The sequence below is a fragment of the Hoplias malabaricus genome, chromosome 3 (assembly GCF_029633855.1).
Source record: "Hoplias malabaricus isolate fHopMal1 chromosome 3, fHopMal1.hap1, whole genome shotgun sequence".
Taxonomy (NCBI): domain Eukaryota; kingdom Metazoa; phylum Chordata; class Actinopteri; order Characiformes; family Erythrinidae; genus Hoplias; species Hoplias malabaricus.
Window position 1 is genome coordinate 49,803,289 of NC_089802.1, and position 13,720 is coordinate 49,817,008.

General features: G+C 42.2%; 1 protein-coding gene across 1 annotated transcript in view; it reads left to right on the top strand.

The window, feature by feature from the left end:
* The window catches only part of quo (quattro), a 46,396-nt gene that overhangs the window by 22,094 nt on the left and 10,582 nt on the right, over positions 1-13,720 (top strand). Inside the window, exons 5-13 of the mRNA XM_066665677.1 lie at positions 85-270; positions 2,965-3,088; positions 4,035-4,128; positions 4,334-4,420; positions 5,967-6,083; positions 11,744-11,842; positions 11,920-12,068; positions 12,393-12,531; positions 13,384-13,506. Coding sequence (XP_066521774.1) covers positions 85-270; positions 2,965-3,088; positions 4,035-4,128; positions 4,334-4,420; positions 5,967-6,083; positions 11,744-11,842; positions 11,920-12,068; positions 12,393-12,531; positions 13,384-13,506 — 1,118 coding nt within the window. The remainder of the gene's footprint in view (positions 1-84; positions 271-2,964; positions 3,089-4,034; positions 4,129-4,333; positions 4,421-5,966; positions 6,084-11,743; positions 11,843-11,919; positions 12,069-12,392; positions 12,532-13,383; positions 13,507-13,720) is intronic.

Below are 13,720 nucleotides of genomic sequence, written 5' to 3' on the forward strand. Positions count from 1 at the left end.
TCTCATCTTTTGTGTGTTGCAATTTATAGAGCAAAATGTGAAAAATAATGAATCACTTTTTGGCTATTTCTTTCTCATTTTAAGATACCCCTTCCTCAGAACCTCCTATTCTTCAGCCTCTAAATGGAATGGTTCTCCAAAACCCTAAAAATGAAGTCCTCTCAGCAATCAAAGCACAAATCTCATCTGGACATGGAAATCAGCTTACACCTCTTTCACAAGACCCTACCATCAAGAGCCTTCTCCAGCTCGGCATCATCTGTCTGCCAGGTGAATTATGCATGACATCTACACCTATTTTAATTATAATCATACACAAGATAAGATGTAAAATATAAGCCCCACTACATAGGGCCCACCACACTCTCTTCCTACCTGCAGCCACCAAAATTCTACACCTCAGCTCTAAGGTTGCTGTGGCCGTTTATGATCCGATCAGCAACCAGCTATCCTTAACAACTACGGTTACTCATTGAGCTCAGCCCATGCGAACCCAAACCAACCACTGTAACACTAGCTCTTCACAGGGGTCATCAGGCAGGCACCTCCTCTCATTGGTGTTTTGCTGAATTAAGCTCCTCCAGAAGGCTCAACAGTGAAGTCTGGCCTCCCAGACCCACCCCCCTTAACTCTAAAGTATCAACAACCGTAAATCCACACTGGACTCCCTGGTGTTTAAGGCTGTACCTAGCCCCACTGGCACTGTTAATGCATGCTCAGCGCCACCAGTTCCATGTGATCGTTACGTGCTACATCACCAACCACTACAACAGCACATAGCTACCCTTAACATTTACGGTTACTCACTGAGCCCATCACATGAGTACCTAAACCACTCACTACATCACTAGCTCTTCACAGGGGTCATCAGGTAGGCACAAGGTCTGGCATCTCAGACCCACGCCCCTCCAAGCCAGCTTTACAGTCCTACCTTACCCTTTACCATCAACAACCATAAATCCACACTGGCCTCCCTGGTGACTAAGGCTGTATCTAACCCCAATGGCACCGTTAATGCATGCTCAGTTCCATGAGTTCCATGTGCACATTACATGCTACATCATCAACAATCCCAATAGCACCTCTACCGTGCATCTCCCCATGCTCTCCTTATCCACAACCTATCCCTAACAACTATCTCTACCAGTCTTACATGTGCCTGTTACCCACGATCCCTCACCTCAGCTGGCAAGTCTGCGTACTTCAGCTTCTTCCTTTCGAATGCTCCATCTACTGCATCCTCAAATGGAACAGTTAACTCTATGAAATAAACTATCCATTTACCTTCAGAGTCATTTCCATTTATTTTCACACGATGTCTGGCCTCAGTGTAGTTAACAAAATGCACTCTGGGTCCTGTAGCTTTTTTCCTACGTCCACTAGCAATTTCCAGTGTCGTGCTTCACTCCATCTACCAATATTTGTAGCCTGCGCACTTTCTCGAAAACATTCCCCCTCACGCACACAGCTAACTATTTTATTACTACAGTTACTCGTCAATGCATTAACCTCTAGCAATTTGCTGTCCAACAAACATGCAAAAATGCTTCAGCATGCCAGCCCCTGTACATAATCCACAACTAGGGTCTTCACCTACCCACTGTCCAAGATTTTGTGGTGTTGGAAGGACATCATAAGATGCTCCCAGCAAAAACTTAATATGACTTGCCTCCATCGTCCCCAAATCTTGCCAGGAAATCTTCTGCATCTCTAGATTCTCCCATCAATCCACTGGGCTTGTTTTGCTCGTGACTCTGCTGTTGCAAACCGGGCCTCCTCCTCCTGCTCGCAAATAAAACTAGTTATAATTTGCCTTCTCTCTGGTGATGTGGCCTTACTAAAAGCTTTCCATGAATCACCTGCTCTTCCGGCAAGGCCTGCTCTGCCGCATCGTACTTGGACAATCACATCCCTTAGTTCTAATGAGCTCCTGGCTACCTGCACGGCCACTTTCGGAATCCACTTCCTTCCTGTTTTCGTGATTGGTGCTGCTGCTTTTACCACTGTATCTTTCGATCCTGACAAAATCATCTCATGACTCACCTTTGCACATTTAAATTCCTTAACTAAACTTGTGAATGGTAACCCCAGTACCGCTCTCCTATACCATGCCACGCAACTTAAACACTGTGGCACTCCTAGCCACTTCCTTATGCCCTTGTTAATAACCCTTTCCATCCTCTGTTCTTCTGTGATTGAAACATCATTAAGTGTCAATGGCCACCTAATACAAGGCAGTAAGCCAAACTGCAGACACCACAATTTCAGCTTCCCTGGCAAACACGATCTATCAATGCTATTAACAGTTGATTAACTATTCACCAGTTCAGCTTTTACTTGTTTGCCCTCTTTCACCCTACAGTGACACTGGCATGGTGTGTTATTGTGTGTTGCGTTAGAATAAGTGGATTAGACACAGCACTGATGCTGGAGCTTTCCAACATTGTGTCCACACAGTGCCCATATCTATCAGATGTTGGTCCTCGAGATTGGTCTTGGAGTTGTAAAATCATGTGTTTGTTCATCCTCTATTCTTTCATCGGTGGTCACTGAATGCTGCCCATAGGATGCTATTTGATATATATTTTAGATTGGTGGATTATTATAGTCACTGACACTGATGGAGTAAAAACTCCAGTGGAGCTGAGAGAATGAACAGTGAGTATAAAAATAAAAAGAAGGTGGTTATAATATTCTGATAAAACTGTGTAGAAATGTGAACCAGTAAGATACTGTAATACCGTGTTGATATTATATGCCCAACATTTTATCTCTGCTGTAGCCCACTAGCCCTTTCAGCATTCTTATGTATGTGTATATTAGGCTCAAGATTGTAGGGGTTATCTTTCTGTTCATTACCTACAGCCAAAAACATTTTCACATATCTACAGAACTTAGTAACCTTACTCCCCATCCCCACAAATACACACATCCAGCTTTACTGATTATGCTGTTTAACTCTAGGCAGTCGTGACCGAACAGGTCGAGCAGTACTGGAGGTTTATGGTGGAAAGAAAGGCTGGACTTCTCCCTTTCTCTCTCCTCTGGAGCTCTGCAGACTACTCCTCTACCTCCATTCCATACCCAGGTACCATATCCTCATTCACATTTCATTTGTTCTGATGCAGTGACATTATTAAAAGAGATGACCACAAATCAATGTCAAATGAGCTGTAATATATTTGTACTGTACAAATGAAAATCATTATATCCACTAGAGGGCAGTAAAATACAGCAGAAAGTCGGTGAAAATGCCATGTGCTTTGTTAATGCCTGGGTTTAGATTTGATGTTATGCGATTGTGTTTCTGCGAGAATTTTATTATAGACTTGAGATAATGATAGTGTACTTTCACTGTCAGAAACAAAACTAAATGTATTTATTGGCCAAAGAAAAAAAACATTACCTTTCAATAGAAATGAAAAAAGATAGTGTTCTGATAGTTACATAAAATGGTCGGTTACATTTAGCTTGGATATCTGTATATGTGCATCCACCTAATTAAGCAGCCAGTGAGTTTAGAAAGGTGTTATTTTTCATTTGAAGTGTTCTGATATCTAATTCTGATGTCGCAAAGAGTGCTAGTGTAAACATGTTGGTTCCAGAACAAATTCCCTGTATAAAATATTTGGTAGAAATGGACACTTTGTTTTTCTGAAGTCAGTGTACTTTAAAACTGCCAATCATGACAAGCAACTTGCATGCAAAATTTTGTGTCTTTAGACACTCTAAAAGAGTATACTATTAAACAGAAATGTGCTAAAACGTTCAGTGGAGTGAAGCCACTTTCATTCTCTAAAGAATCTTCCAGTGTGTGTTTCACTGTTAAACAACTTTTGTACTTAAAATGTGTGCATGAGAAGAACTTTTTTTTTTAAGAATCTCCACATAATACGTTGTTTCCCTGAACAACAATATCAAATATGTTGATTGAATTCACTTAAATACATATTCTAATGACATTTATATGGACTAATTCTAATATTAATTCACACAATATGAAGTTTCTAAAGACTGTATGTGTTCAACTGTAGGAGAGAGGTGAGGGATCTTGGATTAACAGTGGTGATGGACAGTAGGAAGGCTCCACCCCCCTCAGTGCTTTACAGAGCTCTGTTTATGTTGCAGGTGAGTTCAGTATATGCACGATAACATTCAGTGTTATGGTCAAATACACCCGAAGTCCAGAAGCAGACACCCAGTAAAATCTTAAACAAAAATGCAATGCCCAAAACTCTGTATAACTGTAAACTTACACCTCCCATTCACTTTGAGTGTCATCATAATTGCCAAGTAAGAGACTAATGCAAACACACATTCATCTGTGTTGTAGGATCAGGTTGTTCATGCAGTGCACAACATTATATTGTTGGTGGATAAAGACCAAAGTCCTCGGCCTGAGAGACAACCAGGATTACAGGTAATAATGCTTTGGTAGTTTTCTGCCAAGAAAGTACTCTGAGCTAAGATGTGCCAACGCATACAGTGGGTTCCAAAATCTGAGACCACATTTTTTGCCTGTTTAAATAATATAAAAAAAGTTACATATTTATTTTATGCCAAATAACATCTTTTCTAGATGGGTTACATTTCTACCCATGTTATTAATGTAGGCGCATGCAATGGTGCACTTTTGCCTCTTGGAAGCACCCATTTTTGGTATCTTTCACTCACAAAAAACTTTCTAACTTATAATTCAGTGCAGGGTCCAAAAGAAACCACAGGCAACCCTTGCCAGCTGAATAATCCCCCTCTTCAGAATTGGTCTGAAATCATTTTCTGTTATTTTATAACCTGAAAAATAAGAATTTGCAGTAATCCGCTTGTTAAGTGTGACGCCACGAGTGACATTTTGTCATTTCTGGGTCCAATCGCACCTCTTACATTTATAAAGCATGTGTTCATGGTTTGAATAAAGCTGAATATCTCAATCACGTATGCTATCTTGGTTCAGGGGGTCATTAAAAGGAATAAAGTAAATGTAAAATGAAGCAAACGTGTCTTTGGTAGCACTGTTTGCACATTCGCAAGTCATTCTGATCTGTGTGATCTATCGTGAGGACTGATTGTGTGCTCCGCCTCTGGGAGTTGATGAACCGCATAGAGAGAGCCGTGTCCCCCATTGCTCTGTCTCTGGAAGTACAGGAGCTGCGGAGAGAGACGTCTCCTGCTCACAGTCAGTCCTGGTGTTCTAACGAGTTGTACCATCGCTATCGATTATCTAATATAAAGTAACTAAGGAGCTAGATTTGGTGCCGGTCTTTTTTTTTTCTTCATAATAATTCGCTAGATGGTCTGAAAAGTCACTAAATCTAGCAGCAAAGTCACTAACTTGGCTTTACCGAGCAGCAGTTTGGACCCAGACATGACATTTCTCAAGGTCGAAATGTCACAACTTAACAAGCGGATAAGTGAGTAGAGTTAAATTTGTAGTAGTTTAATGTAGTTTATTTTAAAAGTAAGTTATGGAAATTTTGTTCAAATGCAAATGTTGCCTTGAGATAACAGCATACCTTTATTAATTCCTGCCATGATATTTTTCTTTATTGTCTATTTTGGTTTAAATATTAACTTAAAAATACTAAAAATCCTAACAGCAATTATTTTATCTCCACAATTTAACCTAGATAAAGTTGATAAATTGTAGTTGTAACAAATGTCTGGCTATTACACTGTATAGTCTATGGTGCCCTTTGTCCATCCTGGAAACACAAGTGAACAGCAGGTCAACAAATTTGACGACACTCTATAGCATTCATTCCTATTGGCTATTACATAATGGTACAGTGTTTTCTGAGTGTAAATAATCTTTGTAATGAAAAACTATTAATGACTAAACTGGAAACATATTTCTAAATGCAGAAGCTTTTTAACAAGAATTCAGAGATATTTGGACCCCACTGTACACTAGCTCCTAAATTTTTATTTATTTCAAATATTCCTCTTCTACTCTTACTCTTTTTCAGATGGATATTGCAACATCACTCAAAGCTCTTCATAAGACCATTGATGGACAGCAACTAACTTCTGAACTTGAAGGAACCTTCTCTTATAATCACAAAGATTGGCTGCAGTTCCAACAAGTAAGAAATACAGTGAGTCATTGCACTGCAAGGAACTGTATCAGAGTTCTGGGTTAACCAAACTCATGGTGTTCAGTTTCCATGCAATACAGCTCCTCAGACTCTTTATATTTAAAATTTGTTGAGAGAGATGGTGCAACCCAAGGGTGCCCATGATTCTTTGGCTTGAGATCTACTACTTCCAGGGGACAAGTCAATGCTATCTTACTTCATCAGTTTCTGTGAATAGTTTGAAAGTGCTTCTCGACATGCCCCTTCTTTGAAAATATGATGGCTGCTTGACAAATCAAGCAGGCATATTTAGAATTCAATATTTGTTTTCTGATGACTCTGCATGGAAGTGGTAAGTTTTAGGTTTCTTTGTCCTAGGTCTTGTACACATTCTTAAAAAGTCAAGTTACAGAAAGAAGAATGCAAAAATGTGCAAAAACTATGGGAACAACTATTAACAACTGTCAGTCACACTGACTTCACCACCAGAGACAGTAAGAAAGTGATGAAATGTGATAGCCTGTTTGAATGAAATGTAAATTTAAGTAAGATCTACTAAAGTGCATGGTGCTATTAACTGCACGTTCCTGACCGACACGCTGGGCACCCCAACAAAGGCCTTTCACTGAAATTCCTGTGAACTTACACTGTGAACAATGCAGAGTATAATCCACCACCACAATATTACATGCCCCGTGATGGTCCTGACACTTGAAGGACAGAGGACTAACAACCTCTGAAGAGCAACAGATGGACTGATTTAACTCTATAGCTGATCTGTGTGTTTGGATATGTTCAGTCGATCTAACTAACACTCACAAACCAGTAAATAATAGGCACCAAACAAAACATCAGCCTTTAGTTGTCTTGATTTGACTGCAAAGTATATATGGATGATTATCAGAATCAGAATCAGAATCAGAATCTCTTTATTTCGCCAGGTATGTTAAACATACTAGGAATTTGTCTTGGTGACAGCAACACATGTATGACATGTAACACAGACTGTTAACAAACATAACTCTAAAAGAGGTACAATAAACAATAAATAAACTAAAGAATACAGTTAAGTACTAGCAGAAAAAAGAGCATTAAGACATAAATTAGACAACATAAAATATAAAATCTATACTGTACAGATATGAGTATGAATATAAATGTTTCCAGATATTCCTAAAGTAGGTTATATTATATATTGTTGTAGAAGTACAGAAATAGAGCTTCTGTACAGCTGTGCAAAATAGCATAGTGCAAGTGAGTAAAGTGTCCTGTTCAGTGCAGTTAAGTCCAGTCGGTTTAGTTCAGTGGTTTGGAGACTCAGAGGTGTTCACTGTGGTTGAGGAGAGCTACAGCTCTGGGAAAGAAGCTGTTAGCATGTCGTGTTGTGCTGGTTTTGATGGTCCTTAGTCTTCTACCAGAAGGGAGAGTCTGGAAGAGGTGATGTCCAGGATGTGAGGGGTCAAGCGTAATTTTGTGAGCGCGTTTCCTCACCCTGCTGGTGTGGATCTCCTGAAGCGTTGGCAGGTTACATCCAATGATCTTCTCTGCTGATCTGATGATGCGCTGGAGCCTGGCTCTTTCTTGTGAGGTAGAGGAACCAAACCAGGTGGTTATGGATGAGGTGATGATGGACTCGATGATCGCTGTGTAGAACTGGATCATCAGGGTCTGTGGCAGGTCAAGTTTCTTGAGCTGCCTCAAGAAGAACATTCTCTGCTGAGGTTTCTTGGTGATGGAGACGGTGTTCCTCTCCCACTTCAGGTCCCTGGATATGGTGGTGCCCAGGAACTTGAGTGACTCTACAGTGGAAACTGCGGTGCCATTGATGTAGAGGGGGGATACAGGGGGTGGGTTGCGTCGGAAATCCACCACCATCTCTACAGTCTTGTCTGTGTTCAGCAGCAAGTGGTTGTCACTGCACCAGGACACCAGCTTACCAACCTCCTTTCTGTAAGCAGACTCATCACTATTGGCTATGAGGCCCACCAGAGTGGAATCATCTGCAAACTTCAGGAGCTTTACAGCTGGTTCCTTGGAGACACAGTCGTTGGTGTAAAGGCTGAAGAGAAGGGGTGAAAGAACACACCCTTGTGGAACTCCAGTGCTGAGTGTTCGAAGGTCTGAGGTGTGTTTTCCTAGCCGCACATACTGTCTTCTGTCTGTGAGGAAGTTTGCAATCCACTGACACATGGAGTCCGGCACTGACAGCTGGGACAGTTTGCTTTGAAGTAGCTGCGGCACAACGGTGTTGAAAGCCGAGCTAAAGTCAACAAACAGAACCCGAGCGTAGGTTCCAGAGCTGTCCAGATGCTGAAGGATGAAGTGGAGCGTTAGGTTGACCACATCATCAACAGATCTGTTTGCTCTGTATGCAAACTGCAGGGGGTCTGTAATGGTCTTTAGGTGGGCTAAGACCAGGCGTTCAAACACCTTCATGACCACAGATGTCAGGGCGACAGGTCTGTAATCATTAAATCCAGTGATGGTGGATTTCTTGGGGACTGGAATGATGGTGGAGGTCTTGAAGCAGGCTGGAACACAACGGAGCTCCAGTGATCTGTTGAAGATGCTGGTGAAGATTGGTGCTAGTTGGTCACAGCAGTGTTTTAGGATGGATGGAGAAACTGAATCAGGTCCCGGGGCTTTCTTCACCTTCTGTCTGCTGAAGAGTCTGTGGACGTCCTGCAGGCTGATGGTGAGACAAGCTGGGGGTGGAGGTGTGAGAGCCAGTGTGGGGGAGGAGGGGGGTTGATGATGGGGTGAGAGAGTCTGCTGATTGTCTATTGTTTGAAATCTGCAGAAGAACTCATTCAGGTCGTTGGTGAGCTGACGGTCGTTCAGGTGGAGGGGGGTATTTCTCACCTTGTAGCCAGTGAGAAGCTGAAGACTGTTCCAGGCTGACGATGGGTCGTTAGCTGTGATGTGGTTATTCAGCTGCTCTGAGAACTTTCTTTTCGCTGCTTTAACCCCTTTCTCCAATCTGTACTTGGCTTTTTTGTAGACAGCTCTGTCTCCACTCCTGAATGCGGCCTCCTTCTCTCGCCTAAGCTGTTTCAGTTCTATAGAGAACCAGGGTTTGCTGTTACTGTGTTTAACACGTGTTCTAGTTGAAATACAGCTGTCTTCACAGAAGCTTATATATGACGTCACAGCGTCTGTGTATTCGTCCAGTCCGTCTGTCGCCTCCTCAAACACAGCCCAGTTTGTGGATTCGAAGCAGCCCTGCAGCTTCTCTATGTCTCCACTGGTCCACCTCTTCACTGTTGTAATGGCCGGCTTGTTGGTTTTGAGTTTCTGCCGGTACGTGGGAATGAGGTGAACGAGGCTGTGATCGGAGAGCCCGAGAGCGGCGCGCGCAACAGCGCGATAGGCATTCTTGATGCTTGTGTAGCATTTGTCTAGTGCGTTGCCTTCACGTGTAGCGCACGCGATATGTTGCCTGTATTTGGGCATCTCCTTCGTGAGGTTAGCGCTGTTAAAGTCCCCCAGAATGATCAGCAGCGAGTCTGGATGACCTCTCTCTAGTTCCATTATCTGTTCGGCCAGTTGTCTCTGCGCGTCGCTGGTGCACGCGCTCGGCCTAATGTACACGCCGGCCAGAATGAAGGAACTGAATTCTCTGGGAGAGTAAAACGGCCGACAGTTAATGAAGAGAGACTCCAGATGAGGAGAGCATGATGTTAACAATACTGTAGTGTCTCTACACCAGCGCTCGTTGATGTAGAAGCAGATTCCTCCTCCCCTACTCTTCCCGCTACGTTCCACGTCTCTGTCCGCTCTCAGTAGCTGGAAGCCCGGTACGTCCAGCGCACTGTCCGGGATCAGCTCGTTCAGCCAGGTCTCCGTGAAGCAGAGGGCAGAAGCAGAGGAGAAGTCTTTGTTGGTCCGGTGGAGCAGGAGTAGTTCCTCAGTTTTGTTGCTGAGAGATCGGAGGTTGGAGAGGAATAATGATGGTAGAGGTGTGCGAGGCCCGCGCCGCCTGAGACGCACGAGCGCGCCCGCGCGTCTGCCCCTTCGTCTGCACCCCCAGCGTCTCCTTGCGAGGCCGAGCAGCGTCAGCGCGGCCGTTGTAAAGATTTCCACACACTCTAAAGGTTCTTGAATAAATTCCGGCATAAAATCAGGAGAAATGTTGTCCCTGGCGGTTAGTAACTGTTCTCTGTTCCAGCTGACCAAGTTTGAGGTACAATAGACAACATTAATTAACAAGAACAAACATAACACGGAGGAGCTCGTCACCGTGGCTGCCATCCTCGGCGCCATCTTGAATTATGATTTGAATTATGACTTGAATTATGAATTATGATCTGAGGAGAGCCAATGATCACAAGGCAAAAAAAATATGACATACATCATGTGCTAATTTTCTGTAATGTTATATAAATTCCATAATCCCATCATCCATAAAACCAAAGATCAGTATTTTTATATAGTGTTTATATATAGCAGTTTGGGCAGCACGGTGGTGCAGCAGGTAGTGTCACAGTCACACAGCTCCAGGGACCTAGAGTTGTGGGTTCGAGCGCTTGTCCGGGTGACTGTCTGTGAGGAGTTTGGTGTGTTCTCCCTGTGTCCGCATGGGTTTCCTCCGGGTGCTCCTGTTTCCTCCCACGGTCCAAATACCCACGTTGGTAGGTGGAGTGTCCGTAGGAGTGAGTGTGTGTACCTAGCTTTTGGAATGAATCGCATTACAGTGCTGGTCACATTGCCTGGATAAATAGGGAGGGTTGCATCAAGAAGGGCTTCCAGCATAAAAACTGCCAGATCGATGATGCGGTTCACGGTTGATCCGCTGTGGCGACCCCTGGTGGGAAGGGGCAGCCAAAAAAAGTAGATGATTTTAAACATGATTAAAAGATAGTTGAAGAGAAATTCAAATACATGCAAGTTGTTGTAGACCACCAACATTGTTTCCATCAAACTCCAAAATCACACAGCACTCAATCAGGAATCCTTTGTTTTGGTTCTGTGTTTTGGTCTTGCCTCAAACATGTTTTACCTGTCTCTCTCCTTGTTTCTTGTTTTCCTTAGCCATGCCCCACACCTGTGAGCTCAGTCACCTTGCATACACTTATTCCTTGTTAAGCCTTGTTCTGCTAGTCTGTTTGTTGGTCACTGTTTGTGTGTTAGTGTTTCTGTTCCTGTGTGTTCCTTTTAGTACACAAAAAACATTACATCTCCACACATGCTTCCTCCTTCTTGTCTCCCTGGTACACTCCATGTGACACTTGCTTCAGATCTAAAAAATTCCAAAGCTGTTTCCGTCCATTGTTTCACTGTGAGAGGACAAGTCAACACTATGAATCTGAAAGAATGTGGAGCTGTAAAGAAGTCATTACTGAGGAAATAGATTTAAAAAAGGCCATCTGCAAATCAATCAATGCTTTCCGAACAATGGCCTGTCCACCTCAGAGCTCAGATCACATCAGTGAATGTGTTTGGGACAATTTGGATCATGAGATAACTTAGTTGGTAATGCCTCTGTGTCAATTTCTGATACTGAATTTAAATGGATTTATATCATATATACAGACCTCTGCTGCTCACATGTGCGGCACTTTATTGTGTTTGTATGTGTCATGAAGTATATGATAGTTTTATGATGTCCAGCCACCAGCTTCATTTCAGCACATAAGTTTTATTCATGAAAGACTCTGTGTTCATTACAGAAACTGTCCCTCTTTGAGCTGGATCTGCAAGGAGCAGCCATATTACTTCAGAAAGCTATAAAGAAACTTGACAGCAGCAAGGAAATTGGCAGTGTAGAGGTAAACACAGATACTGACTCATTAACTTAAACTGTTAAATGCTATCTATAATGCGACTAACCATCTCAATGCTGCAGGAGGTGAAAAACTGTATACAAGAACAAAAGAGCTCCATGAAAGAAGTACTGGAGGACACACGCATGGTCACACTTCAAAGGGAGGGTGGTGCAATACTCGCCAGAATGAGGAAGGAAGAGTTCAAATTCACCCATTCTGAAGATTACAAGTAAGCACCTATGTACAATCTTAGGACCATTGTAATATACATCACAACTGCTGCCTTGTGATTCGGGTAGGCTCCAGACCCACCACGACCCTGAACAGGATAAGCAGTGGATGAATGAATGAATGCAACAGCTGAATGATTTAATGTCATCAGGTCAAACTGCTTTATACCACTTTTGTTTTATTTAAAAAAAAATTAAAACTCCTTATAAATATATACAGCATGCTTTTATAATGATTAAATTGTGAAAATGTCCCTCCAAATTAATGGAACATATAAGAAGTCTCAGTATTCAAGCTAAATAAATCTCTATTCATTTTATAGGGATTCTATGGATGCTGTGACTTGTCTGTACAATCAGGTAGAGGAGGGAGTTCACACTCTGGTTATGAGGTCCAACCAGTCACTACAACATCTTGATCATGTGCTCCTTCTGAAAGAAACAGAGGACCAACTAAACACTGTAAGGCAAACATCAATACTTTTCAATACTTGTAAACTGCCTAGCTTGCCATCAGTGTCAGGATTAAACAGGCTGCATACCATATTGTGAGATGGAAGAAAAGACAAAATTACACTGTAACTACCATTTATTATGTTATTTTTCAGGCAAAACATAAATTCAGTGTTAATAATTGTTGTAATTTAAAGTAAATAACACAGTTTTGGGCGGCACGGTGGCGCAGAAGGTAGTGTCACTGTCACACAGCTCCAGGGTCCTGGAGTTATTGGTTTAACCGCGCTGTGGGAGACTGTCTGAGAGTTTGGAGTGTTCTCTCCATGGCCACATGGGCTTCCTTCAGGCCCAAAAACATACATTGGTAGATGGACTGACTACTCAAAAAATTGTTGCAAGTCTTGTGTGTGTTGCCCCAAGGAGGACTGTCCTCCAGGGTGTGTTCCCTTCTTGCGTCCAGTAATTCCGGGTAAGCCCCGGACCCACCGCAGCCCTGAATTGGATAAGCAATTACAGAAAAGGAATTAATTAATATTACAGTTTTTATTAGGTTACCATACTGATTGCATCATGGTATTTCAGGTCAGTGACATCACTGTAATTTATGTGAATTGAATATATATGTCTTGTTATGAGGTTTAATATTTTCTGCATTTCTTATCAGTGAAACATGTCCAGTATGTCGAGACAAACATAAGACCCAATACTGTGTTTACAAGTTATGTTATAATAGTGAATTTACTATTTTATTAAAATTCTGTACAGCTAAATACAGTATACTGACAGTGCTTCAGTGGCAGCTTATGTTACAAAAATTGTAAAGCATAGATATCTACAGATGTGTAATGTGCTTAACAGATCAGAGTGTGGTGTGAGGAAGAGCAACAGAAATGGCAGAGGGACACTGACCTTGAAGAAGAAACTACTGAAATGCTGGAGCAAAGACTAACAGATCTCCATTCTTCTCTTGCTCAGGCAAAGGTAAATATATGGATGGTTCAAAAGACAGTAGAGACATGTGGTGTTGTCAGAAGAGTCTATGTTTCAGCTTGTTTTTTATTTTCATTCTACACATTGTTTAATCTACCGCCCTAAAACAAGGAAATATCCCCCTCTTCTTCAATGGTCAGGGCCACCACAGAGTAGTTATTATTTGGGAAGTCTACCATTCTCAGTGACACTGATGTGTGTTGTG